The 2,500-nt window shown below is 39.0% G+C and overlaps 1 protein-coding gene across 1 annotated transcript in view; it reads right to left on the bottom strand.

The window, feature by feature from the left end:
• The window catches only part of LOC138022408 (small nuclear ribonucleoprotein-associated protein B'-like), a 6,863-nt gene that overhangs the window by 3,809 nt on the left and 554 nt on the right, over window positions 1-2,500 (bottom strand). Inside the window, exons 3-4 of the mRNA XM_068869536.1 lie at window positions 1,075-1,183; window positions 234-311 (exon numbers count right to left, since the gene is read on the bottom strand). Coding sequence (XP_068725637.1) covers window positions 234-311; window positions 1,075-1,183 — 187 coding nt within the window. The remainder of the gene's footprint in view (window positions 1-233; window positions 312-1,074; window positions 1,184-2,500) is intronic.

The raw sequence follows: 2,500 nt of genomic DNA, 5'->3' as shown, positions 1-2,500 counted from the left end.
CTTAGCCGCCGTTCCCTCCAACCATGTCGCTTTTTTGATCGTTTAATCTCAAGCTCGGATCAAATTTACAAGAAAATGAGGATGAATCACCTTGTGATAAGTCAGGCGCCCGTTTGGGTTATTTGTTTGTCACCTACTCTTGCAAGTAAGCTGCCCCAGGCGACCGTTAAGCAGCAGCCTTGTTACACATCCTCACCTTCTAAAAACATATTGAAAACAAATATGAAACATACCAACTGGAGCTCCTCTTCCCTGAGGTGTCATAAGCTGAGCAGCTGGACCACCCACTCCTCTCACAGGTCCAGCAAGTCCTGCAATGAAACCGGCATTAACTTGTTAAAAATAGTACTAAGAACAGGGTTTGAAAATTACCAAAAAGTTTAGTTGCAATTTCACAAATTTTAGTCGCAAATTGTCACGCTGCATTTTGTTGTCAGCAGTTTAGTAAAACAAAATATGAGCCCGCAATACTTGTGTGGAAAGAAACCGCTGAAAATGGTGAATGATTGAAGGAATGGAGTGGTGCATGTAACATCAGAGCTATTATGCTACAACTACACTATGTTCAGATTGACAGAATGTTCACAGCGAGACACAAAATAATTGTGTCACTTCGTTATTTTAGCAAAAGTAGCAGCAATGTGGCAACTGCTAACCCTTTTATTTCGAAAGAGCGAAGGTGAAAACAAGTTGCAGATTTGCAACTTCTCCAGAAATATTTTAGTCACAAAGGGAAAAAATTGTTGGTAACTGTTATTGGTTGCAATCTCAAGCCCCGAACAAACATGTTGCTTGTATTGTCTACCTATGCAACTTTTCAGAAGTTTTCAAGTACTCTTACATCGCTACATGCCCAGGGACCACAAGAAACTAAACTTTTGTTCAGCGTAAGAGTATAATCAAAACCAATCAAACAATGCTTAAAATTATTGGCAAACTATAAACTAATACTTTACAAGAAACCACTTGATAAGTCTGAACAAGTTACTGGAAACTGTCATTAGAAATTTAGACACGCACTAGTTAATAAAAAGTCAAGAACTTAATCTTTCACTAAATAAACAATGCATTAACCTGGTGGAGCAGCAATTGTTGGAGCTAAAGGGGCAGGAACTCCGCGGCCAGCAGCACGTCCCATGCCAGTACCAGGAGCAGCATTGGCACCAAGCAGCTTAGATTTGGACTGAAAACAAGTTCACGAAAATTAGTCGCAGCAAGAAATCTTGACTCCCAGAAGATAATACTGACACAGCTATGTCCTAAGTGCTTTACAATAATTATTGTAGTACTAATTACAAATCTCATTTATCCTATCTTGACTTAGTATAACTTAACTTCATATGTACCATAAAATTAATACTCAAGATAAAGGTCATAAGAAATTTAAAAAATTAAGTCTTTGGCCTGGAATTAGATACAGAGATTTTCTCTGACAAGCGCACATGTAAAGAGGTATTTAAGTAGTCAAAAAGAGGAGTTCTGCTTCTGATCAGTAACCAATCACGTTTTTTGTTACTAACAAAATTAATGAACACAGCCAACAAAGGGTTCAGTTTACCAGGAATAAGCAGTTATGAAGGATGTATATTAAGTATGTATATAGTGGTCGTAGGTAATTTAGTGTAAGTATTTGCAATGTGTTTTGTGTCAAAAAAAAAGTTATGAAAAAGTAATTTTTTCAAGGCCCAAGCCATACCCTGTAAGTTTAACCCATTGACGAGAAAAATTGTCTGGCATTAGACAGAGTAAAAACTAAGTCTGACCGGTTTCGGCCGGGTTTGAACGTCAAAGGGTTAAAGTAGCAATCAAGGGCAGAGAACTGGCACAGTGGTGATAGCACTTGTCTTCCCCCAATGTGGCCTGGGTTCAATTCCCAGATTTTACGTTTCCTAGTGCATTGAGTTTGTTGGTTCTCAACTCTGTTCTGAGAGGCTTTTTCCTGGGTACTCCTGTTTTCTCTTCTCCGGCAACCAATGTTTAGACTATCAAGTCTTCTTGGATAAGGACTATAAACCATAGGCCCCGTCTCACAAATATCTTTGATTTTCATAAGTTCCCTGTAGGACGTTAAAGAACCCACACACTATTTGAGAAGAGTAGGGGATGAAGTTCCTAGTATTGTGGCTGTCCTTCATGAGTGTATGGGTGGGTGGGTGGGTTGGTATGGCAGGTCTACATCAGCTGTATCGTTGCCAATACTTCAACCTGTTTGAACAAATGAATAACAAACAAACAAAATAACGGGATTCCAACCCATGCCCTCTGAAATGCCATGCTCTACCAACTAAGCTTTGAAACCACACAGTTGGCATCCCAGAGGTCATGGGTTCGAATTGTGTTGGAGACACCTGGATTTTTCTGGTGTCTATTTGTGACAATTGCTAAAATTGTCCAAATATTAGTATTAGTATTATTTATCTACCACTGATCTGAACACAGTGGGCAATTACGGAGTAAAGAGTAATGATGTTACATTGAACTCATACCAAAAGTACCGAGA

The sequence above is a fragment of the Montipora capricornis genome, chromosome 10 (assembly GCF_036669925.1).
Source record: "Montipora capricornis isolate CH-2021 chromosome 10, ASM3666992v2, whole genome shotgun sequence".
NCBI classification, from domain to species: domain Eukaryota; kingdom Metazoa; phylum Cnidaria; class Anthozoa; order Scleractinia; family Acroporidae; genus Montipora; species Montipora capricornis.
Note: the sequence above shows the minus strand (reverse complement) of the source record. Positions and strands in the feature narration are given on the sequence as shown.